Source organism: Dromiciops gliroides, chromosome 3, assembly GCF_019393635.1.
Source record: "Dromiciops gliroides isolate mDroGli1 chromosome 3, mDroGli1.pri, whole genome shotgun sequence".
Taxonomy (NCBI): Eukaryota; Metazoa; Chordata; class Mammalia; order Microbiotheria; family Microbiotheriidae; genus Dromiciops; species Dromiciops gliroides.
In genome coordinates, this window is record NC_057863.1 from 561,007,549 (window position 1) to 561,032,980 (window position 25,432).

Genomic DNA, 25,432 nt, shown 5'->3' on the forward strand with positions numbered 1-25,432 from the left:
TAATTCACTGCAAAGAGATATGATTTTTTGGCTATTATATTTACCTATTTCTTGTAGAAAATAAAGAACTAAGTTACCAGACTCTTATATTATCAATATCTATCCAATGTTCAATTTCATACCATTTACAAAGAATCATAGAAACACAGAGCTGGCAGAAATGCTGGAGGCCAATGAATACAACCCTCTCATTTTACCAAGGAGAAACTGAAGCCAAAAGGTCAAGTGATTTGCCAAGAGTGACATAAATATTAAGTGTCTGGGATAAGATTCGAACCCAGGTCTTCCTAACTCCAAGTTCAACACTCTACTACAACATACTATTTAAAAAACACAATTAGTTACAATTTTCTCAAAAATAAAATGACTATTTCTATATTTAGTCTACACTTAAATTTAAGAATGCTTACTTATGGGGCAGCTAGGTGACGCAGTGAATAGAGCACCGGCCCTGGATTCAGGAGGACCTGAGTTCAAATACAGCCTCAGACACTTGACACTTGCTGGCTGTGTGACCCTGGGCAAGTCACTTAACCCCAATTGCCTCACACACACACACACACACACACACACACACACACACACACACACACACACACACACACACACACACAAAGAATGCTTACTTGTTTTTCCAATAAAGGAAAAGATACACTTGCCTTTAAAGCTTTTAAACGAGCCTGTTCTTCCTCTAAGGCAGCTTGCTTTTCCCTTTCATCCACTTTGGTTAGAGACAGGCCAGTACTTGCCAGGGAAGAGACAGCATTGGAAAGGGTTGTAGCCCTAGAAAAATTGGACAGAAAAAGAGTTGAAGATTGTCCAAGTGTTTCATATCACAATACATAGCAAAGGAAGAAATGATTTGGTGTGTTCCCAACATTTAACATAGTACCTGGCATACAATAAGCACACATTAAAAGCTTGCTGGCTGACTACTGGAACACTACATGTCAGATTTTTTTCAGCAAGTTACTTTTGCTAAATTTTTCTACCCCTTTTTTTACTCATTACAAAAGGATGGATTTCTGAGAGAGGAAGGAGAGTGGAAAAGGCCGGGAAATACAGGTGATGTAAAAATAAAAGATATGAATAAAATTTATTTTTTTTAAAAAAGGTTTAGTAACTTTTTAACAGATGTCATTAAATTCACACACTAAGACATCAGCATAAATCAGCACTCCCAAAGCAAAATTTCACACAATCCAGTTTTTTTTATAAATTTATAATTAAATTCCTTCATTTCATTGCATTTTCATTAATATTACGTGATGTGTCAACATTCTGGAAAAAAAACAGTTAAATATCAGGCAGTGAAGGAACAAAAGGGTATCAGAACCTGGTAACAAAGAGCCTTCTGTTGGTCCTATCTTTCTGTAGGACCAAATACCATATATTTCTTTTATCATTTTATTAGGAGGGAAAAAAATATTAAAATTTTGTAATGTTAATTTTATAATTCTAATCTCATAAAGTCTCATAATTCTAAAAAGTTTTAGAAATTACTGAAATTCTGCTAAACAAGAATTTATAAAAAATATTTTCAAAATGACATTTAATGTCAACACATTTTGTCTTAGTCATTTTTTTAGTATGGTTTCTCTGAATCTATTAGACTTTTTGATATTTTATTATTAATTTTACCTGAAAATTTAAAGGGGAAATCTGGAGAATTGAATAAAATTAAAATTAATTGATACTATTGAGGACAATTTCCTTTAAAAATTATGGTTTGTTACATAAAAAGGACAAGTCTTAATACTAAAAAAATTAGCATGTAAAGATATATCCGAATGCCCTTACAGGAACAAAAATCCCTGGGAAAAAAACACAAACAACCCACAACATAATGGTCCCATAAATCATAACACTGTATAAGAATTCAAGTCACATGAAAATAGTTTTATCATTTTATTTGGTACATTAAAATTAAAAGCTTAGAAAATAACTTAGAAGTCACAACTACTCAAATGCTTAAAATGGCTAAAATTTGGTACTATAAAAATAATAAACCAAAATCCTGAAATAATTAGTAACAAACTACCATTTGGAATAAAAATATCAAAGGAGAGCTTTTAAAAAGCACCTGCTTGCAGCTGTTGAGTCTTTGATTTTTTTTCCTTCCAAAGAGGCTAAATGTTGTTCCAAAGCATCAAGAAGACTGCTGGGAGCCTAAAAAAAATACAGTTACGAAGAATTTCACAAATGAATTTGGACACAAATAACATACAACATGACATGGTTGAACAAAGTGTAAATTACTCTATTATAAAGCATGGTTTCATTACATCCACAAAGAATGATGTCATTTTTAATTAAAAAAATGGCCATGGTCATTGTTAAATATTTGGTATTGGAAATAGCCCCCAAAACAAAGTTGGATAACATGTAAAACGAATAAAAGACATATGGAGACCATGACTCAGCCTTTGATAAACAGTCTCCCAGATTTACATCTCATTTAATTCAGAAAATCAAAGTAATCTCTCATTACTGCTGTCAAGTAACCTTATAGAATTTTAACATAGGTGATTTCCTGTTGACAGAAACCTTTTAAGGCTGCATTTTCACTTTACTGAATCTAATTTTTTTTTACACAACCAGTGAGCAAAATGAGATATTCTTCTAGACATTTTGTTAACTGATTGTAAAGATATCATTTGCAAAAGCCTGACTGTTCCCTTCTCGTATCATCAAGGATGCCTTGATACATGTGTAAATTGTTTCCAAAAAAAAATTTTTTTTTCAGAGATTGATAAAGTAACATGTGGAAAGATACTTTTATTGATGTTCTCAGCTTGAGGAGGGGGGGGAGCACGGAGGAGGGGGAAGGATAATACTATCGAAGGTATTTTTCATGCCTTTGACATCTTACACTTTTTCAAAAACATTGAGAATCCCTCAAAGTTCTAATAATTGTGTCATCTCCATCTGGGACCATTCTGTGTATACTTGGTATAGCTTAGCCATTTTTTCCACTTCCTTTTTTCTTCAGGATCATTTCCAATTCTGACAGTACATCTTGGGCCATAATGTTAAGAGTCCAAACATTCCAATGCCCTTGGTAATTAAGAAAATTTTTTAATAAAAATTTTTACAAAACATTTATGTTGTTCTTTCAGTTTATCCTTAATATTTTAAGATAATGTTTATCCTTTATCAAGTACAGTTTGCTTGGGGCAGCTAGGTGGCACAGTGGATAGAGCACCGGCCCTGGAGTTAGGAGTACCTGAATTCAAATCTGGCCTCAGACACTTAACACCTACTAGCTGTGTGACCTTGGACAAGTCACTTAACCCCCATTGCCTCACTTCATAAAAAAAAAAGGAAAGTACAGTTTGCTTGACTGAATCTCTTATCAAGCTTTAATTAAATGTTTTTCCTTTCACTGCTTCTTGCTATTTTTGAGGTAAAATAGTTCATTAATCTTTCTTTTTTAGTTCATAATCTTTCACCATGATTCACTGTAAAATTTTTACAAATTGGTTTATATTCTAAAATGACATTGTCCTGGGCTGTTCTCTCTCTCTCTCTTTCTTCCCCCCACCCCCATAACGTTTGCTGGATAAGCTGTTTCTGACTTTTTTAGTCACTTCATAATGGCCATTAATTTACTCAAATGGATCAGATTGGATTTGTTTTAGCTGCACACTAACTTTTATTTATTTTTGTCCTTTCAGATGGGTGTTGCCTACTTTTTTTCCTAAAAAGTTGGTGGTCTCACTCCATACCAACAACTAATCTGGAAATAACTGCAAGGCAATGCGAGTAATTTCTTTTCTATTAAAATTTCATTGATGTTATTTTATTTTATTTTTTGATGCTACTCTTTTCAGTGATCACCATAGCACCTGGTATATATACTGTTTAATAAATGCTTACTTAGAGCCAGACTCAAACTATTCTTAATATCTAGCATAAGGCCCCAGTTTACTTCACTTTGACCTTTCTCATTCTTTACTCTTGAAATCAAATTTTCCAGTATATTTTTTCAGTGCCCTCCCCTATGTATACCTTTGTATTCAAATCATCAAATATTAAAGCATACATTGATTTAACTGGATAGTCCTAATAAGGTCACCATACAATTACTCTGCCTCTTCATACTCTGCAATCAATGTTAGCATCTAAGCTGCAAACAATTTCATATTGGTCTTAAATAATGATGTTAATAATAACAGCTAACATTTAGTGCTTCCTATGTGCCAGGCTCTAGACTAAGTGCTTTACAATTATCATTTCATTTGATCATCACAACAACCCTGCAAAGTAGCTGCTGCTATTATCCCTATTTTACAGGTGAGAAAACAGAGGCAAACAGATGTTATGTGACTCGCTCAGTCACAGAGCTAGTGTCTGAGGCCAAACTTGATCAGGTCTTCATGACTCCAGGCTCAGTACTATGCCATCCAACTGCCAAGTTTGAGGCTGTTAGCTTCTGTACAACAATTCGTGGATTATTTTAGGGCTGTTTGGCTCAACTTACTTCACTTCATATTAGTTCATTTAAGTCTTTCCAATGCCTCTCTGAATTCACCATGCTCACCATTTCTTTCAGCACATGATTTTATTATATTCACATAACACAATTTGTTTTGTCATTCCTCAACTTAAAAGCTTTATTTCCAGTTCTTTGCTACTTCAAAAAGTGATACTATAAATATTTCAATGTGTATAAGGTGGGGGCAGCTAGGTGGCATAGTGGATAGAGCACGGGCCCTGAATTCAGGAGGACCTGAGTTCAATTCTGGCCTCAGACACTTGACATTTACTAGCTTGTGTGACCCTGGGCAAGTCACCTAACCTTCACTGCCCTGCAAAAAACAAACAAACAAAAAAACCAATGTGTACAAGGCATTTCTTTTTGTCCATGACCTCCTTGAGGTATATGCTTAGCAGTGGAATCTCTGGGTCAAAGAGTATGGCCATTTTAGTTACTTTATTTGCATAATTCCAAATTGCTTTCCCAAATAATTGTACTAATACACAACACCAACAATATACTATTGTACCTGTTTCTCCACAACCCAATAAAAATTGATTATTTCTTTCATTCATCTTTATTAATTTGTTGGGTATGTGGTATGTGGTGAAACTTTAAGGTGGTTTTGATTTACATTTCTATGTATTCTTCATCCAACTTCATAAAGATTAAATTCTCCCTAAGATTGGAGTCACTTACAGCAAATAGGATATGACGGATGGATCTTAAGCTCAGGACAAATTCAGTTAGGGGTGGGTGGCAGGTACAGAAGACAGGCTATCAAGAAATAGTTAGTTGTACAGGTAGTTGAGGGTGGGTGTGCTTGTTTCTCATAAAGTTTGGCACAGGGACCTGTGGCAATGGCCATAAATCTCATAGCCTAGAAGGAGGCATGTGAGGGGAAATGGCACAGTAGAGAGTTGAATCTTGGGAAGACAGGTTTCTTTCAGAGGCAACACTGCACTGGAACCCTGGGGATGGTGCCAAGGACTCAGCAAGTAAATTAGCACAGGACCAACCCAGAGGAACACCCAGAGAGGGAGCAAATCCTAGCCCTATCATGTCAGTATCCTGGGGAAAATGTTCTGGTTACCCCATCTTGGTGATGACCTTATAAAATACTATATAATTTAATTCATTTGTTTTGATATGGTAGTAAGATTTTTCTGCATGACCCCATCTTATTTTCATCTTTCCATGAAGTCTTTCAATAGTCCTTCACTATAATTTTGTATCCTATTTAACAAAAATATATATTACCCTTCAAAAAACAAACCAAAAAACCCCAATGTATTACCTGTGAAAGATCTGGTATATCGCCTCTGTCGATACCAACTTGCTGTAAGAAGAGAAAGCATTAAATTTAAATCAACTTTTTATATTTGCAAGTAAAACTGCTAGAAAATGACATTTATCCAAAAGTACTATGCTTAGAATGTGTTATAGTGGAAAAACTATACTCGAAGTTAAACCTGAGCCTATACTATAGTTAAGCCTATACTTATAGTTAAACCTGTCACAGCCACATGGGCAAATCACTTTCTCATCTAGAAAATAGGGAATAATACTTGCCCTACTTAAAACTATACTGGGTTGTGAGGAAAACATTTTGTGAACTCCAAAGTGCTATCTATTTATATCTCTCTCTCTCTAGATGTGAATATTTTTATTAAAATATAAATGTCAGAAGTACAGACAAAAAGAAAAATCATCTCAAAAAATAAACTTATGGGGTAGCTAGATGGCGCAGTAGATAGAGCACCGGCCCTGGAGTCAGGAGTACCTGAGTTCAAATCCAGCCTCAGACACTTAACACTTACTAGCTGTGTGACCCTGGGCAAATCACTTAACTCCCATTGCCTCACTAAAAAATAAATAAATAAATAAACTTACAAAAAAAAAATAAACTTACACAATTTGTTATTTCTAGTTATTGACTACTATTGCTAAAGATAGCAACTAAATCTTTTCAGGTATCTGGGGAAGAAAATTGGGATTAGAATCTCATTCCCAAGTGCCCAAACTACCTTACCTGCAACACTTATGTCCATAGTTATGTTCCAAATACATATAACAATAAATCTAGTTACATATATATCACATGTTGATCGTGATAACAATGAAGAGAATTCAAACTTTTCTAGTGCTTGAAAGGTTTTTAAGACACTTTCTTTAAAATAACTAAGTTTTGAAGATTCGGTGGAACAGATCCACATACATACCACCTACAGGTCACTCACTACCAGGAGTACTTCTGTAACTCAATTGCAACATGCTCCCATCACTGGAAAGCTTTTTACCCACATCCAAAATGCATGTTCAGAGTTCCAAGCATTTAAAAATATTTATAAATGAAAGTGTATATAGACTATACTTTGGATCTTGGGGATCTTCTTTTAAATGTGCTTCCTGCCCCAAAAAAGAGGGTGAAGTTTGCTCCCTAAGGGCTTGCATTCATTTCAATCCCATACCTATTTATTCATAAGAATTAGTCATCCTTCTATGGTACTTTGTCATTTACAAAGCACCTTCCTCACAACAAAACTAGGAAGTAACTAGAGCAAGAATTACCCGTATATTACAGAGAAGAAAACTAGAGGTGAGTGACTTGTCCAAGGTCATGTGGGTGACCAGTCCATCAGTGGTTAAAGGGAGGACTCGGACCAGGGTCTTCAGGCTGCAAATGTAGCCCTCTTCCTCCTACCCTGTGCTGCTTCTAGCCTGTCTTGCTGTTTTTAGTTAAAGAATTCTGGGGTGGGCATCATGAAAGATCAAAAGAACCTGCACCAGTGGAGAATATGTATGTCTTATCTTAATGAGGTTGATCCTTTAACAAGAGACTGTCAAACCCTGACAGACCCTACCAGGACCTGGTTCTGTCCCTCTCTCATTACCTAAAGGGGAGTGATGTTCCCGTCAGGCCATAATTGATGGGGTGGTTGGGGGCCTATGAATTAAAGCAGTATTTGAATGCCCTCTGTGAAAATGTTGGTATTTCAAAGAATAAAATCTCTCTCTAACTCTCAGACTAAAATAATCATAATCATAATCATAAAAAATAAGATAACTCTGTAAAAGTAAGTATTTGAGTAGCCTCTTTCAACCAAGAAAACCAGGAAAAATTATTAAGGAGCCCTGTAACTTCCCACTCAAAAGTATCAGGCAATTGACTAATATCTGTACAAGTGGTTTTCAAAGTTGGTTTACAAAGTTATGTGATTACTCCCATTGTGTGGCACTTGTAATGAAATTTACCTAAGAATGATCATGTACAAGTAGGTTCCATTTCACACAAGCAGGGGTACAAAGCACCTGCATAGAACCTGAGTAATCTGCCTGATGACAATCTGAATCTCTAGAAAACACGATTTGAAGAGTTATGTTAAATTACAGACAATTTTACCTCTGCCACTTTTAGGAACTCAGAGATCCTTGTCATTCTAGTCAAAAACTTCTTATAGATGTCAAGGCCTTCTTTGCACTGGTTCTTTTTCATATCAAAATATTTTTCTGTAAAAAAGAAAAAAAGTCACTTCTTTTACTTTAACCAAAATGAATATAAGGATTCTGTTTTACCTTTTAACTTTATCAGTATATTCCAGGATGAACTCCTAAAAAGCCAGTCAAGGCTTTCCATAAATATATACATTCAAAGTATTTAAGACTAATGTTTTATATGCTTTTGGCCTAAGCCAATTTATTCTACTTCTTGGCAATGGAAAAATAAATCTCTATACCTTAATTCATTCTTCTACCATTTCTTAAAGTACACCTAAGTATACACATAATTTAAAAGCCCAGATTATAGCTACTTTTGAATATATTTAACATGTTTTTAATGATCCATACCTATGATTTTATTCATGTTAGACTCATCTTATGAGGATACTCTGCATTACCTCACGTGGTTGGTTTTTTTGTTTTGTTTTATTTTGTTTTTGTGGGGCAATGAGGGTTAAGTGACTTGCCCAGGGTCACACAGCTAGTAAGTGTCAAGTGTCTGAGGCCGGATTCGAACTCAGGTCCTCCTGAATCCAAGGCGGGTGCTTTATCCACTGCGCCACCTAGCTGCCCCTCACATGGTTGTTTTAAGGATAAACTGAGAAAAGGTTTACAAATCTCTTGAGAGATACAAAAGCTTAACAAAAAGGTAAAAAGGTATGCTGATTTCTCTTTAGGGTGTGAAGGTGACCCCATGTTTCCTGAAAGCTATGCCAAAAAAGCACAAACTTGGGAAAGTTCTATTCCCATGGATTTTCTCTTGGTTTGATCACATTGAGAATCATGTTCAGTCCTAAAAAGCTACATTTTAGTAAAGCCACTGCTAAGCTGGATAGTGTTCAGGGGAAGGCAAAAAGTGTAGCGAAGCACCTCTACATCATGTCATTTAAGGATAGTATGAAGGAAATGGGAATGTTTGGTTAGCCTAGTAAAGACTCAGGGGGAACAATGATAGATGTGTTCAAGTAAGTAAGGGCTTGTTATAGAGAAGAGAGAAAATTTGTTCTGCTTGGTCTGAGAAGGCAGAATTAGAAGCAATGGGCACAAATCGTAAGGAGGAGATTTAGGTAGTTTGTGAGGAAAAACTTCCTAATAATTAGAGCTATCCAAAACTGGAATATGCTATCTTAAAAGATAATGTGTTTCTATAATCACAGAAGTATTGATTGGAGTAAGGGCCAGATACCATCTTTTGTGTTTGTTGTGAGAGGGGATTCTTATTGAGACATGGAAGAGACTTGATGGCTTCTGAAGTTCCTTTCAACAAAGATTATGACCCAATCTGCAACTATTTTGCAGCTTACTGACAGTTTAAGAAAGTTACCTGAGGCATTAAGAGACCTGCCTAGAATCACAAAGACATCAGGAGTGGACTTAAACCAGATTTTTCTTGACTATGAGGCCAGCTCTCTACTATGCCACGTTGTCTCACAAATTTCTTAGCCTTTTAAGATCTACTGAATACTCCCAACACACTACACAACATAATTAAACCACCTAACTCAGTAGTACAGGGGAAAGAGCTGAATAATTCACCCACATAGATTTCAGAATTTCAAAATGTCATTGGAAAGGACCAGATAAGGAACTGAGTTGAACCTTTATCTATCTGAACAAGAATCTCCTAAAGAAGCCAATCTTTGTTCAAAGATTTTCAGTGAGGGGGAACCCTTTAAGTGCTGAAAAGGTCCCCCCACCTTTTATAAACCTAAAGGTTAAAGAGAGTATTCCTTACAAGAATAAATTTGCCTCTCTGCAGCTTCTACTTCTTAGGCCAAAAAGAATATGTATAATCCCATATTATACAAAAGGGTCCTTCAGGAGAGCTATTAATGTCCCCACTAAATTTTCTTCTTTAGGTTACACACCCAATTCCTTCAATCAATCCTCATACAGCATGATCACGGTTGCCTTTTTTTTCTAATAAGGAGTTTATTCAAAGTCCTTCCTAAAATGTGGTGCTTAGAACTAAAAAAATTCTCCAGGTACAGTCTGAATAAAGCTAGTAAAGTAACACTATCACTTACTCATTCCTCAAAGTTATGACTCTCTTATGCCTAAGACCGTATTAGCTTCTTTTTTTTGAGGAAGAAGAAGTGGGGGGCGGGGGTGGGGGGGTTGGTTGGGGAATTAACATATCATACTTTTGGTTGATATAGGGCATGTAGTCCACTAACTCCCCTCTTTGTCCCCCAATCAATGTCTAGTCATATTTCCATCTCATATTCAAAAAGTTGATTTTATGAACGTCTGAGTAAAACTTTACATTTATCCTTATTAAATTTCATCCTATGAGATAACCCAATATTTTAGTCTGTCAAGATCTTTTTGTTTTTTGTTTTGTTTAGTTTGTGGGGCAATGAGGGTTAAGTGACTTGCCCAGGGTCACACAGCTAGTAAGTGTCAAGTGTCTGAGGTCAAATTTGAACTCAAGTCCTCCTTAATCCAGGGCCGGTGCTTTCTTTATCCATTGCGCCACCTAGCTGCCCCACTGTCAAGATCTTTTTGAATCCTGTCATCCTGTGTGCTTTCCTTTTCATCTTTGGGTCAACTACAAACTTGGTAAATATGGCACCCACACTTTTATACAAGTTACAGATAAAAAAATTTTAAAGCTTAGGGCTAAGAAGAAAGGCCATTTCCAATCCTCATTCTTCTTGACCTCTCTGTGTAACTTTGACCCTCTTGTACTTAATACTCTTTCTATCTAGGTTTTCAGAAGACCATTCTCTTGCTTTGCCACTTACCAGATCACACTCCTCCTCAGTCTCCTTTGCTAGTTCCTCATCCAGATCACCTTCTCTAACTGTCAGGGTCTACAGGGTTCTGTCCTGGGCCCTCTTCTTCATAATTGTGGCCTGTAGTATAATGATTCTCAAAAATACCTATCCTGTCCTAAGCTCTCTGTTGATCTCCAATCTCACATCTCCAAATGCCTTTCAGACATTCTGAACTGAATAAACAGCAGACATTTTACATTTAACATGTCCAAAGCTAAACTCATTATTGTCCTTCCTAAATTCTGCCTCCCCTCCAAACTTGCCTATTATTGTCGAGACAAATACTATCTTCCTAGTCCCTCGGGGTCACAAGCTAGGCATCATCCCTGAATCCTTACAATCTTTTACTGCATCCTCCCCTGCCCTCCACAGCCAATCTGCTGCCAAGGCCTATTGATTTCACCATTACAACATCTCTTAAACATGCCCCCTTCTTTCTTCCAACACTGTCACTACTCTAGTACAGGCTCTCATTACCTCATGCCTAGACTATGTCAATAGTCTGCTAGTGGGTCTGCCTGCCTCCAGTCTCTCCCCACTTGAATCTATCCTCCATTCACACACCAAAGTAATTTTCAGTAGAAGTATAACCATGTCACCCCCACTTCCCCCTCCCTCAAAAAACTTCAGTGGCTTTCTATCATGTATGGGATTTAAATGCAAAAGCTTTAGTTTGGCATTCAAAACCCATCATAACCTAGCCCCCTCCTCCTACCTTCTCAGTCTTCTTACACCTTACTTTCTTCTATCTATTCTTCAATCCAGTGACAGTGGCCTTGCTTGCTTTTCCACAAATGAAAAACTCCATCTCTTGGCTCTATGCTCCCCATGTCTCAAATGCTCCCATCCCTCATCTCCGCCTACTGACCTCCCTGGCTTTCCCCCCCAAAAAATCTTAGCTTTTATAGGAATTCTTTTGCAAACCCTCTGAATTCTAGTGCCCTCCGTCTTTTAATTATTTCTTATTTATTCTATAAAACTATATCATATAGCATAGTTTGTATATTATTTGTTTGCCTGTTGTCTTTTCTATTAAGATTATGAGCTCCTTGAGGGAAGGGACCATATTTTGCATTTTTTTTACATAGATAGCACTTTTATTTTTAGCACATTGTAGGAACTTAATGTATATTGATCTCTAAGAAGAGATCCTTAGAACTACTTACTTACAACCTCTTTTCTGAGGTGACACTGACTCATTAATGACTATCCTTTTAGTCCAATCACTAAATCAACTAACTGTATTCCAAATCCATCTAACTGTATTACTGTCTAACCTGTATTTCTCCATCTTTTTCACAAAAGAAACATGTAAACCTATCCTCAAGCAAAAGTTATATCCTTTCTTTGGTCCTCTTTTCTTCCCCCTAACATAGCTAAAATTCCCTAAACTTAGGACTGTCATCCTTATTTATGCTAATCTAACATATTTCATTGATCAGAAAATAAAATGATTATTCTAGAAAAAAAACTTACTTCCTACTTTAATACATTATTTTATAGAAGTGGCAAGTAGGTGCATTCTCTGTAATTTTTAAAATATTATAGTCCATTCTCAAGGAAATATTAACTGTATATGGACTAAATATAAAACCAACTTTAATCAATTAACTATTTCAATAACAAATCATACTAATTAAAAATAACATCTAAAGAACTAAAAAAAAAATCTTTAAGTTGACATGATGGGAAACAGATATTTTATTTTATATAGCTAGATACCAATTAGTGCAAATAATGAATCCCCTTAATTGGTCAATTCAATCTTTTTTTTTTTTTTTTGGTGAGGCAACTGGGGTTAAGTGACTTGCCCAGGGTCACATAACTAGTAAGTGCTAAGTGTCTGAGGCCGGATTTGAACTCAGGTCCTCCTGACTCCAGGGCCGGGGCTCTATCCACTGCACCACCTAGCTGCCCCTCAATTCAATCTTAATTCACAATTTTTGAAGTTATAATTATGTAAAATGTGGTCATTGGTTCCAGCCTAGTGGAAATATGGAGAGTGAATTCTAATAATACCATTACTTCAGAGGATAAATTTAGTATCTGCACTAATAGGGACCTATTTGTGGCTTTTACTTTTAACAAACATTAATTATGCAGTCAAAATCTATAAATACGTAAGGTGCAGAAAGAAAAATATACCAAATATACCTAAAATTCTTGGATTTTACAAAAAGAAATACTTTTAAAAAATTTGTAAAACAATACTTATTAAGCAAAGAGATTCATAAGAATAAACACATTTACAAAAACACAAAGACCACCTTCCACACTGATTTGGTAAATTAGCTAGTTAATTAGGAGACTGAAGGCATATATAAATCATTCTTCCACAAATCGGTCATGTAAACATTTGAACTGTATCTAAAGAACATTTTCTTTCTTTCTTTTTTTTTTTTTTGGTGAGGCAATTGGGGTTAAGTGACTTGCCCAGGGCCACACAGCTAGTAAGTGTTAAGTGTCTGAGTCTGGATTTGAACTCAGGTACTCCTGACTCCAGGGCCAGTGTTTATCCACTGCGCCATCTAGCTGCCCCTAAAGAACATTTTCGAATGATCCACTTCAGTTAACATTATTCGCACTATCTTTCAAGAAAGGGTAAGAAATGTTAGAGAAATATTTACCCAAGAGATTAATAATTCCTTCATTATATGCTGCAAAGAGTCTAATGGCATCTTTGAAAAGAAGCATGAAGGCAGCATTTATTACTCCATTTGTAAGCTCATTGCTATTAACCTGGGAAAAAACAAGAAAACATCAGATAAAAAGATTTCTCAAATAAAAAGCATGGCTTCATTACATGTTTTTGAGCTACATTATACATCTAAGTAGTCAGAAAGGGTAAATTTTTAAAATACAAATATGTGTGGTTTATGTGTGTGTATATATATATATATATATATATATATGTATAAATATATAATGTGTATATTCATTCCAAGATTAAAGATATCAAACTCATATACACCAGAATATTTGTGGTAGCACTTTTGTAGTAGCAAGGAACTAGGAATAAAGTAGATGTCCACTGTGAAATAGCTAAAACAGCATGTGATACACAAACGTAATGGAATATTACTGTTATCATACGAAATAATGTGAACAACTCTGAGGTACTACCTCACACCTGTCGTTTTGGATAACATAATGAAAATGGCAAATGTTGGGAAAGGACTGAGAAAAGCAGAGACACTAATGCACTACTAGTGCAACCAAGGGGATGCCCATCAATTGGGGAATGACTGAACAAGTTGTGGTATATGATTGTAATGGAATATTATTGTGCTGAAAGAAATGATTTGCATGATGGGTTCAGAAAAACCTGGAAAGATATACATGAACTGATACAAAGTAAAGTGAGCAGAACCAGGAGTATAGTATACACAGTAATAGCAATACTGTAATGACAATCAACTGTGAATGATTTAGCTATTCTGATCAATATAATAGTTCAAGACAATTCAGAAGATCTTAGGGAGAGAGATGAAAATGTTCCTTCTCTTCTTTTCCTACCAAGCTCCAGGTCATTCTCAGAGTACAGCTTCTGGTTGACTTTCTCTTTCCTCTGCCTTCTTCCTGTATACTATAAGAATTCAACAACCATCTTTAAGTTCCCTCAAACGCTCTAACCTCCCAGCATATAATGAAGGAATTATACACTCCATCTGAGCTACATTTAGGAATGGTCACACAGTCTCACCATTGTTTACAAGTGTTCCATTTCCTTAATTAGGAACTCAGATATTTCCATATCAGAACAAAACCTATCATTTTACCTTTAATTATATCTTAACCTCTTCTATAACCTCTAAGGCTTCCAATCCTTCAACCCACCCTTCACGACTTTCTCAGGCAATTATCCATACTCTGATCTGACTTTCCTCCCTCTCCAATATCAATATAATAGTTAGCCATTTCAACTCTCTACTGTCATTCACTTGTTTTCCAATTCTTTGTCCTATTGCTTTCATACTGCCCTTTGCCTTGAATTCCTTACCCCATTTTATTCCTATCATTACTCATCTCTTACCAAACCTCAGCCCTGGATTAATATTACCTTTTCTCCGTTCCTACTCCTGGGTCTCTGAACGTAACTGGAGGAAATTTCATATCAGTGTTTAATAAGTTTATTACGAATTCATGTTACCAAACTCAACTGGACCCTCCTGAAGTAAGGCTGTCCTTTTTTCCCTAATTGTTATCTATCTCCTCACAAGGGATTTTCCAGATCTCTTCTTTTCTCTTCAAGCTTCTTACATCTTTCTGTCCTCTCGCTTTCAGCTGAAGATCTTGCCTTTGCAAAAACTGAAGCCAGTGGAAAAGAACTTCTTCGCCCATGGCCTTAATAGCCATGTCCTTAGCTCAGGCCCACACCAGGTCTTGCTTCAATAGCCTTCCAATTGGTCTCTCTTGTCACAAGTCTCCCCACACTCCAGGTCTACCCTTCACACTGCCAAAAAGATTTTCTTTAACCATAAAGTTGATCATGTCACTCTCATACTCAATAAACTCCAGTGGCTCCCTACTGTTACTTGGATAAAATTCATACTTCTTGTTGAGTATATACAGTCCTTCACAATCTGGACCCAATCTAGAGTTCCAGCCTGACTTTCTCTCTGCTCCTCACACACAAAAGTCTGTTTCTTGTCTGTCTCATAGAATCCTTCTCCTCCTTTAAGACAGCTCAAGCACCAACTTGCACACGAAGCATTTCCTGACTTCCCACTCCCTACCCAAATGCTAGGGGTCCTCAGTAACTAGCTTGTATTTATTTGTATTTATTTATTCTGTATATAGTTACATATGTAATTATCCTGCTCATTAGACAATAAGCTCTTTGAGAGTAGATTGTTTTGTTCTTTGAATTCCCCTGGTGCCTAGCACATAGAGGTGCTTAATAAAACAACAGTAGTGCAGTAGATGGAGCACTGGGTCTGGAGTCAGGAAGACCTGAGTTCAAATTCAGTCTCAGAAACTTAGTAGCCGTGTGCCCCTTGCAAGTTGTTGCCTCAGTCTGTTCAACTATAAAATGGGGGAAATAATAGCACCTACTTCCCAGGGTTGTTTTGATAAGATGCTTAGCCTGTACTTTTTGTGATAGCAAGGAATTGGAAATGGAGGGGATGTGGGCATCAACTGGGGAATGGCTAAACAAGTTGTGGTATATGAATGTAATGGAATGCTATTGTGCTGTAAGAAACGTTGAGTAGATGGATTTCAGAAAAACTTGTTACGACTTACATGAATTGATGCTGAAATAAGTAGAACCAAGCGAACACTGTACACAACAGTATCAACACTGTGTGATGATCAACTGTGACAGACTTTACTCTTCTCAGCAATACAATGATCGAAGACAATGCCAGAAGACTTATGGTGGAAAATGCTCTGCACATTCAGAAAAAGAACCATGGAGTCTGAATGCAGACTGACGCATACTATTTTCACTTTGGTTGTTGCTTTTTTGTTATTGGTCTTGTTTATTCTTTCCTGTATTTTTTTCCCTTTTGTTCTGATTAATGTGGAAATATGTTTAGCATGATAGTAATGTATAACCTATATCAAACTGCTTGCTGGCCTCAGGAGGGGGGAGGGAAGGGAGGGTGGGAAAAAAATGTTTTTAAAAATAAAAAAAAAAAGATAAAGTGCTTAGCACCAAGTCTGGAACATAGTAGACAATAAATGCTTGTTTCCTTCCTTCTTTTCTAAATACTTGTTTATTGATCTGCAATGGTAAGGGATAACTATGGGTATGGAAATTACAAATAATGTTACTTAACTGGTATGTTGATTTTGCTAAACTGCCTTTATTATTTTTTTTAATTCTTTGTTTTAAAAGATGGCTCTTGGGTGGCTAGGTGGCGCAGTGGATAAAGCACCGGCCCTGGATTCATGAGTACCTGAGTTCAAATCCGGCCTCAGACACTTGACACTTACTAGCTGTGTGACCCTGGGCAAGTCACTTAACCCCCACTGCCCCGCCAAAAAAAAAAAGATGGCTCTCAGAGTAGGGAGATAGAGAAGAGATATATTGAGAAATGAAGTGATGCAAAAATGCTAATACAAATTGATACACACATACACACAAAATCTTTTAGAAGGTCAAAACCATTGTCAAATACATTCTTTTTTTTATTTTTGGAGGCAAAGTGACTTGTTCAGGGTCATGCAGCTCCTAAATATCTGAGATTAGATTTGAACTTGGGTCCTCCTGACTCCAGGGCTAGTACTTTATCTACAGCACCATCTAGTTGCCCCCATAGCCAAGTACAAAAAAAAAAAAAAAAGAAAAAACCTTAGGATGTAGCCAAGTGTTCATTCATTTTAAAATAAACTTAGTCCCTAGTGGTAAGAGGAAGCTCAAACATATGACTAATGGTATAATATTACTATATATCTTCTAGGTAGGACACTAAGGAAATCTTCCTCTTATATTACTTGGAATCTAGAAATCTTCACATTCACTATAGCCTTTAACTCCCACAGAATTACTGAGAAAGTGAGTTCTGAAAACTTAAGATGGTATGACCCCGGGAGAATATGGGAACAGTCTTCAGCTACTTGAGGACAGTAATAAATCAGGCCTACAGTAGTAAAGAATTACCCTACATTGCACTATGCTATGAATACAGAGAGAATACTATTTCTTACTTCATTGTACCAAAGAGGGATGCAATGTTTAACATCTGTACATTTCAGAGACTGTATCTTATAGGTGCCTTACAGGTTGGTAAATCTATGGATGCAGGAGCACCATACCTTCCCAGAGCATCTCCTCACCCCATCCCTTTCAAATATGAATTTGGAATTACTACTCCAAATATTACTCTGATATTAGAGTGGATCATTTGGGATATAAAGTGATTAACATAGGTAATAATATAGGCTAATCATATTCCTTAATCAGGATGTCTTCTTCTCCTATGGCAGCAATATCATTCCAAAATTCAAGCTATCAATTGTCTGGCACTAGCATTTCCACTGTTTGCTTTCCTTTATTTCCCTTAAAATGTATGCCTGGTCTCTGGAAGTATGGTACATGTGTAAGTATTTGTACATGGTACAAATTTTAGCAGAATTTAACTATACTCATACAGTCCAGCCTGAAATCAATCCAAATGGTCTTTAGACAGGCTCGATGTGGTGTTGCCAAGGAATCTAAATATCACCAGTGAGTTTTTTGTTTTACTTTACTCTGAAAGACTCCTGAAAAAGATCAGTTTCAGGCATACCTTCTCTCAATTCCACTTTTATGAGCACTTATAGATAGACCAAAGTCAATTCTGCCTATATTTCTCTTGCAATTTAGGATCCTGTGTAACTTTAGAACTAAAAGCCAGTCATATATATATTTCATTACCTATATTGGTAGCAACCCTAGTCTTTTCCTACCCAGGCAAATATGGAACCATCTCAGGGTTTGAAGGTTCTACTGACAAGCAAAAGCAACTCTAAGATTTTCAAGCTTCAATTAATTAATCACCAAACATTTAGACTAGTGAGGTAAAATATTGCACAATGTAAATTAACATCCTCTCAAAAAAAAATTGGTACCAAAGAATTCAAATAATGTAAATGGTAATGGGAGGACAATGATTATTATTATTGGGGGATGGGGGGGGGGGAATGAGGGTCAAGTGACTTGCCCAGGGTCACACAGCTAGTGTCAAGTGTCTGAGGCCACATTTGAATTCAGGTCCTTCTGAATCCAGGGCTGGTGCTTTATCCACTGCGGTGCCTAGCTGTCCCTAATGGTTACTCTTTTAAACTATTTTTCTTTTGGAAATCAGTCATAGTACTTTGCCCTGTGCATTTCTGAACTGGATGACAAATACACAATTATTTGAACATTTTATTATTGTTTTAAAATGTGTGTGTGTGTGTGTGTGTGTATACACACTTTATTTTTTAATTTTAATTTTTTTGTTTTGGTGGGGCAATGGGGGTTAAGTGACTTGCCCAGGGTCACATAGCTAGTAAGTGTCAAGTGTCTGAGGCCAGATTTTAACTCAGGTCCTCCTGAATCCAGGGCCGGTGCTTTATCCACTGCACCACCTAGCTGCCCCTATATACTTTATTTTAACAGTAATTTTTAAAGTTTTGAGTTCTCAGTTCTCTCCTTCCCTCTAATCCCTCCCCAACCACAGAAAAGGCAAGCAATCTATCAATTATACATAATGTTAAGTCATGCAAAACATATTCATATTAGCCATATTAGCCCCCCCCCCAAAAAAAGGGCAAGAAAAATAGTAAATGAGAAAAGTATGTTTCAATCTGCACTCAGAGTTCATCAATTCTCTCTCTGGATATACAGACAGAATTTTTTATTCCTGAGTCCTTTAGAGCTGTCTTGGATCATTGGTTTGATTAGAGTAGCTAAGTATTTCAGAACTGATCATCATTACAATATTGCTATTTACAATGTTCTCCTGGTGATGCTTCCTTCAATATCAGTTTGTGTAAATCTTACCAGGTTTTTCTGAACCCATACTGTGAGTCATTTCTTATAGCACAATAGTATTTCATCACAATTATATCCCACAACTTGTTCAGCTATTTCCCAATTAAAGGGCATCCCCTCAATTTCAAATTCTTAGCCACCACAAAAACAGCTGCTATATTTTTGTACACATAGGTCTTTTTCTTTTTTCTTTGATCTCTCTGGGAACAGACCTACTAGTGGTATTGCTGGGTCAAAGGATATGCACAGTTTTACAGCCCTTTGGGCATAGTTCCAAATTGCAAGACAGAAATGGTTGATCAGTTCACAGCTCTAATAACAGTGTGTGAATGTCCCAATTTTCCCACATCCCCTCCAACATTTGCCATTTTTCTTTTCTGTCATGTTAGCCAATCTGATAGGTGTGAGGTGGTACCTCAAAAGTTGTTTTAATTTCCCATTGCTCTAATTATTAGTGATTTAAAGCATTTTTTCATGACTGTTCCTATCTTTGATTTCTTCTTCTGAAAACTACCTGTTCACATCCTTTGATCATTTATAAATTGGGAGATGGCTCTCATTTTTATAAATTTGATTCAGTTCCCTATATATTTGAGAAATGAGGTCATTATCAGAGAAATGTGCTATGAATTTTTTCCCACAGTTTTCTGCTTCCCTTCTAATTTTGGCTACATTAATTTTGTTTGTGCAAAGCCTTTCTAATTTGATGTAATCAAAATTATCCATTATACTTCTAATGACCCTGTCTGTTTGGTCATAAACTCTGATCTGATGGGTAAAATTTTCCATGCTCTCCCAAACTGCTTACTGTTTATGTCAAAATCATGTACCTATTTTGACCTTATCTTGGTATACTGTGTGACATGTTGGTCTATCCCCAGTTTTTGCTAAACTGTTTTCTAGTTTTCACAGAAATTTTTATGAAATAGTGGGTTCTTGCCCCCAAAGCTTGGATCTTTAGGTTTATCAAACACTAGACTACTATGGTTATTTATTCCTATGTATTGCAAACTGAATCTATTCCACTAATCCTCTACTCTATTTCTTAGCTAGTACCAGACTGTTTTGATGATTACTACTTTGCAATATAGTTTAAAATCTGGTACTTCTAAGTTTCCTTCACATTTTTTCATTTAATTTCCTACATATTCTTAACCTTTTGTTTTTCCAGATCAATTTTTATTATTATTTTTTCTAACGCTATAAAATAATTCTTTAGTTGTTTAATTGGTATGGTTCTGAATAAGTAAGTTAACATGGTTAGAATTGTAATTTTTGTTATAATGGCTCAGCCAACCCATGAGCAATTAATACTTCTCTATTTATATCTGTCTTTATTTTTATGAAGTGTTTTGTAATTATGTTCATATAATTTCTGGGTTTGTCCTAGCAGGTAGATTCCCAAGTGTTTTATATTGTCTTCATTTATTTAAATGGGGTTTCTCTTTCTCTTACTCCTGGGTTTTGTTGGTAATATGTAGAAAGGTTGATGACATATAGGTTTATTGCATATCCTGCAACTTTGCTAAAGTTGTTAATCATTTCAACTACTTTTTAGTTGATTCTCTAAGTATATCATCATACTGCCTGTAAAGAATGGGTTTTGTATACTAGTTGCCTATTCTTATTTCTTCAATTTTTTTGTTGTGTTATTGCTGTAGCAATAACATTTCTAGTACAATACTGAATAAGACTGGTGATAATGGACATCCTTGCTTCACCCCTGATCTTACTGAAAAGGCTTCTAGTTTACCCACACTATCATTAATACCTACTCTCAGTTTTAGACAGACACTATTTGTCATTTTAAGAAAGGCTCAATTTATTACTATGTTTTCTGTTTTTTTTTTAAAAGAACATTGTATTACTTCTAAAAACTACTTTGCTTTGATCCCTATGCAGCTAATAGGAGTGTCACACTAAGTTGAAATTTTCTTAAGAGACCTAAAAATAGAACAATCTAAATAGCCATAAAAAACACACACACAATTTTATATTACTCAGTACTCCTCTTTAATAGTCTTAATATTTTATTTATGCTTGGTGTCTGGAAATGAGGTACTTGTGCAAGGGTTAACTAACCATCAACAAATTTCAATAGAAAACTGGAGCTCAAGGAAAGAAAAACAAATCAAACGGAAAATCTGTAAACACTAAAAGAAAATAATATAATTTGGAACACTTATTGGTTTTGCCAAAATAGCACAATATCACCATTAAAATCTAGAATCTATAAAACATTTCACAGTGAGAATATGAATTGAAATATTAGGTTTCTACTTAGGTAACCCATGCAGGAACAGCAAGTGTTAAATTTTAAAACAATTAAATTTATTAATAATTCATATCAATTATAAATAAACTAAAAGTACAATTGAACTTACATTAAAATCAAGAAGTGCATCCATCTGATTCTGAATAATTGGTACAGTTTTTAGGAGTTTTTCTGTGTTCATTGTTCTCATGACTCCATCAGCCCTATTAAACAAACAAGGGGGAAAAAGAGTTTGCTACTAAATCTTTAAAAAAATTGCCACATAGCCTAGAAATTCTAATGGAAATGTTAACAAGAAAGCTTGTAATTTCTTTCTCCCAGTTAATAACAACAACAGTATCTACATGTAGTGCTTTAAGGTTTACAAATATTACCTCATTTTATCCTCACACCAACCCTGAGAGAAAGGTGTGTCAACATTCCCATTTTACAGATGAGGAAACTGAGGCAGGCAATAGTTAAGTAACTTGCCCAGGGTCACACAGCTAATAAACATGAGATCATATTTGAACTTAGGTCTGGATGACTGCTGTACTAACTTTCTATGCACTGTGCTACTACCTAACTGCCTCCAGTTAATACTAAATATGAAACATCAGAAATCATACAGGATGAAAATAACAAAATAACTATTAGATAATAGGAACAACTAAAAACGATTCCAAAATACTCATGCAAAAAGTTTACCACATAGACACAGCACCATAACATCACCAATTCTACAAATTCCAGAAGCACAGAATCTAAAAGTTTAAGGGAACCACAGAGATCATGAAGCCCAACAGTTCACATACATTCTAAATTATCAGTATGAAAACTACACTTTTGATTTATTGCCCAGCATCTGCATTAAAGAATTACCTAATTATTTTGCTAAGTATTTGCATGCCTAACATTCTCTGCTGGATTTAAATCCACCACCTAGGTTTGTCAAAATGATCCCCATATTATTCAGAATACCAAATGTCTGGCTGTTTTTCTGAAGATGACTCCAAGTACATAGTCAAAGATGTTACAAGAAATGAACTGAATAACCTGTAATTCTGATACTTTATAGCTTAGCTCATCGAGAAAGAAAAACTGAATATATTTGCAAAGTTTCAACAAATATTAAGGACCTACCATGTACAAGGTACTATGTGGATACAAATAAGTATAAGACAGTCCTTGCCCTTTTCCTGAAAAAGAAAAATTTATGTCTAGAAAAGCTCACGAAGGAGCAGAAAAGCAATAAATGAAGAAAAAATCTGTAGCAAGTACCTCTGATAAATGGTCTGACATCTAAGAAGGGGGAATGATACAAATACATAAATAAGAACAAGAGTCATTTCCCAGGGGTCAAAGGATACAGAAATGCAACTTTTAAAAGAGGAAATCACCCTAAGAACTACTATATAAAAGAATGTTCTAAATCTTAATTAAGAGAAATAAAACATTAGAATTCTTAGGTTTCACTACACACAACAGAATGAAAATGACAAAAGAAAAAATGATGAATGATGGATGGCTTGTATGAAGACAGGCATAAGGGGAAATGCAATAAATAGCTATAAACTAATTGAACCAATCTTGAAAATAAGTTAAAGTAATACTAAAAGAAGTCACTTAAATATACATATTCTTTCATCCAGGGATACCACAGCTAGGTATATAAGTCAAAGACAGAAAAATCCAATAATATACCAAAATATACAAACATTTTTTGTAATAGCAATAAACCAGATGCAAATTGAATTGTCCATCAAATGCAAAATGACTAAATATCACTGTATGGGGATATATTATGTATCAATGTAATGAAACATTACTGCACCATGAACAATGATGAATATAAAGAAATCAGAAACATATGGCAAGATTTAAATCAACCAATGCAGAGCAAATTAAGCGGATGAGAACAATTTACACAATGACCACAACATCATAGTTATTTTGGTTTTTTCCCCCCAAAATGGGTCTTCTTTGACCTCTCTGCAGCCTTTGAAATTGTCCATCACCATCTCCTTCTGAATACTTTCTCCTCTCTAGGTTTTCATGACGCTACTCTTCTCTCACTTGTCCTCTTATCTGTCTTCCTAAGTCTTCATTACAGGTTCTTTCATGCCGCTCCCTTGGGAAGTGAAAGGACATGCCCCATGGCTTCTTTTCACTATACTATCTCACTTAATGATATCAGATTTAATCATCATCTACATACAGATGATTCCCAAAAAAGTATGTTCAGCTCAAGTATCTCTACTGAGCTACAGTCATGCATCTCCAACTGCTTCTTAGACTACTACATATTATTTAGCCATCAAAAACTCAGTATATCCAAAATGGAATTTGTTATCTTGCTCCCTAGTTCTCCAATTTTGCTGTTACTGTCAGGGGAATCACTATCCTCTGTTACCTAGGCCAGCAACCTTGGTGTCTTTCATATATCCAGTCCTATAATAAATCGTCATTTCTATCTTCATGACATCAATAGCAGACATCTTCTCTCCACTCTTATAGCCACAACCTGAGTTCAGGCTCTTCATAATTTTTTGCCTGCACTAATGCAACAGACTCAAAACTGGTGTCCATGCCTCAAGTCTCTCTCTAATCTAATCCATCTTCTACTCTGTAGTCAAGGTGATTTTTCTAAATTGTAGGTCTGACCCCGTCTACTTTTCCTCCCCGTAAGTTTCAATGACTCCCTATCATCTGAAAGATTAAGTATAAAGTACTGTTTGGGGCATTTGCTCTGCATAACCTGACCCTTTCCTACATTTCCAGTCAGCTTACACCTTTCTCCCCTACACGCACATTTCAATCTAGCTATACTAGTTTACTTGCAGTTTCCTGAACACTTTACTCCCTCTTCCATCTGTGCCTTTTCATTACATGCCTGTAATGTTCTGCTCCCTTACCTCTATCTTAGTATCCCTGGCTTCCGAAGGCTCAGCACAAATTTCATCTTCTGAAGGAGGGTTTTCCCAGTTTCCTAGCTGCTTATGTCTTCTTTCAAATTATCTTCATAAAATTTAAAAATATCTACGGTGTATCTAGTTACGTACATGTTGTCTCTTTCATTAGAAAAGGAGTTCCTTGAAGGCTGGCACCATGATTTTGCCTTTCTTTGCAATGCCAGTCCTCAACCCTGACACATAGTAAGTGCTTAATTAATCAATGCTTGACTTCATGGTTTTCCACCTATTCACAAAGATGTGCCCGACAGTAAGTATTAAAGTGAGGCATACGACTTCAATACTGATGACTGGTATTTTTAAAAGTTCATATGCGTATTGTGGCAAGTCTTTAGGCTTCAGTATATCTTCCTGAAAATTAGTGTATTAAAATACTATATGGCACAAAAAAATAAGTACTTAAACATGGAAACCTGGGCTTGAGTCCCTACTTATTAGCTGTTTGGCCATGGACATTATCATTTAAGTTTTCTGTGCCTCTCTTTCCTCAACTATCAAAGTGGATAAGACACTGCGGGCATACAGGACAGAATCAGTCTTCAGTCTTCTCCTTATTCTACAAGAAGTCTTTCCAATCCCTCTTCTTTTAATTTTTTTCTAATTCATCCTGTGTCTGTCTGTCTGTCTCCTTGTTCGTTCACAGCTTTTTACATCTTGTCTCTCCTATTAAGAGTGTAAGCTCCTTAAGGGTAGAAACTGTCTTTTGCTTCTTTTTATATCCCCAGCATAGCACAGTGTCTGGCATGTAGTATGTGCTTAATAAATGTTAACTGCCTGACAGTCAGGAACATCCAAATACAAATGCCATCTCTGGAATACTGACTTTGTGATTCTATACTAGTGATTTAATCTCTCATTGTCTCTGGCAATTCTCTAAAAATTCCCTTGTAGAAGAGTTGCTGGTGTTTCCTGTTAGAAGGAATTTCTTCCACCTGAGAAAATGTAATTTTAGACCAAGGGTCTTTAAGCAGGGGTCCATGG

General features: G+C 35.9%; 1 protein-coding gene across 17 annotated transcripts in view; it reads right to left on the reverse strand.

The window, feature by feature from the left end:
* PICALM (phosphatidylinositol binding clathrin assembly protein) overlaps positions 1-25,432 on the reverse strand; it is a 127,291-nt gene that overhangs the window by 57,462 nt on the left and 44,397 nt on the right. For all 17 annotated transcript variants that reach the window (XM_043991216.1, XM_043991215.1, XM_043991214.1 and 14 more), the window contains exons 5-10: positions 21,610-21,703; positions 13,389-13,500; positions 7,884-7,990; positions 5,778-5,819; positions 2,084-2,169; positions 660-783 (exon numbers count right to left, since the gene is read on the reverse strand). In XM_043991216.1, coding sequence (XP_043847151.1) covers positions 660-783; positions 2,084-2,169; positions 5,778-5,819; positions 7,884-7,990; positions 13,389-13,500; positions 21,610-21,703 — 565 coding nt within the window. The remainder of the gene's footprint in view (positions 1-659; positions 784-2,083; positions 2,170-5,777; positions 5,820-7,883; positions 7,991-13,388; positions 13,501-21,609; positions 21,704-25,432) is intronic.